The 999-nt window shown below is 42.3% G+C and overlaps 1 protein-coding gene across 1 annotated transcript in view; it reads right to left on the bottom strand.

Annotated features, from left to right (window-relative positions):
• The window catches only part of LOC137631379 (mucin-22-like), an 807-nt gene extending 232 nt beyond the window's left edge, over positions 1-575 (bottom strand). Inside the window, exon 1 of the mRNA XM_068363150.1 lies at positions 1-575. This exon is cut by the window's left edge and continues 232 nt beyond it. Coding sequence (XP_068219251.1) covers positions 1-575 — 575 coding nt within the window.
• Positions 576-999: the final 424 nt, after the last annotated feature.

Below are 999 nucleotides of genomic sequence, written 5' to 3'. Positions count from 1 at the left end.
GTAGCTTGTCTAGTATTCTCCCTGCCGTCTGTAGCTTGTCTAGTGTTCGCCCTGCCGTCTGTAGCTTGTCTAGTATTCTCCCTGCCGTCTGTAGCTTGTCTAGTGTTCTCCCTGCCGTCTGTAGCTTGTCTAATATTATCCCTGCCGTCTGTAGCTTGTCTAGTATTCTCCCTGCCGTCTGTAGCTTGTCTAGTATTCTCCCTGCCGTCTGTAGCTTGTCTAGTATTCTCCCTGCCGTCTGTAGCTTGTCTAGTATTCTCCCTGCCGTCTGTAGCTTGTCTAGTGTTCTCCCTGCCGTCTGTAGCTTGTCTAGTATTCTCCCTGCCGTCTGTAGCTTGTCTAGTGTTCTCCCTGCCGTCTGTAGCTTGTCTAATATTATCCCTGCCGTCTGTAGCTTGTCTAGTATTCTCCCTGCCGTCTGTAGCTTGTCTAGTATTCTCCCTGCCGTCTGTAGCTTGTCTAGTATTCTCCCTGCCGTCTGTAGCTTGTCTAGTATTCTCCCTGCCGTCTGTAGCTTGTCTAGTATTCTCCCTGCCGTCTGTAGCTTGTCTAGTATTCTCCCTGCCGTCTGTCATGTTCCTAAATTTAGAACCCCTCTCAAGCCTTCATCTCACATTGAAAATGTCGCAATGCAAACGCATAGTTTCTCAGCATTACATCACAATAGAGGAACTTTAAATGTCATCGGTGACAATGGACTGCTATGAGATGAGATTTTCTCAAAATACATTCACCATGAAATAGAAAATAATATATTTTTCTTGTTGTATGAAAACGAAAACGTGATAACTAGCTTACTATGGAATCATTTCTCGTTAAAATGTGTTGCTTTTATATCTTTCTGAATTATCTACAACATATTATTTACATCTTTTATTTCACCCCTTTTCCTCCTCTTCTACTTTCTTCTCATTTCTTACATAATTTACTTCTACCTCCCAATTTCTCCTTCTCCTACTTATGTATATATCATCAATTTTTGTTTTCCACTATTCTTCC

The sequence above is a fragment of the Palaemon carinicauda genome, chromosome 39 (genome assembly GCF_036898095.1).
Source record: "Palaemon carinicauda isolate YSFRI2023 chromosome 39, ASM3689809v2, whole genome shotgun sequence".
Lineage (NCBI taxonomy): Eukaryota > Metazoa > Arthropoda > Malacostraca > Decapoda > Palaemonidae > Palaemon > Palaemon carinicauda.
The sequence above is the reverse complement of the archived record's forward strand: the minus strand, read 5'-3'. Positions and strand labels throughout refer to the sequence as shown.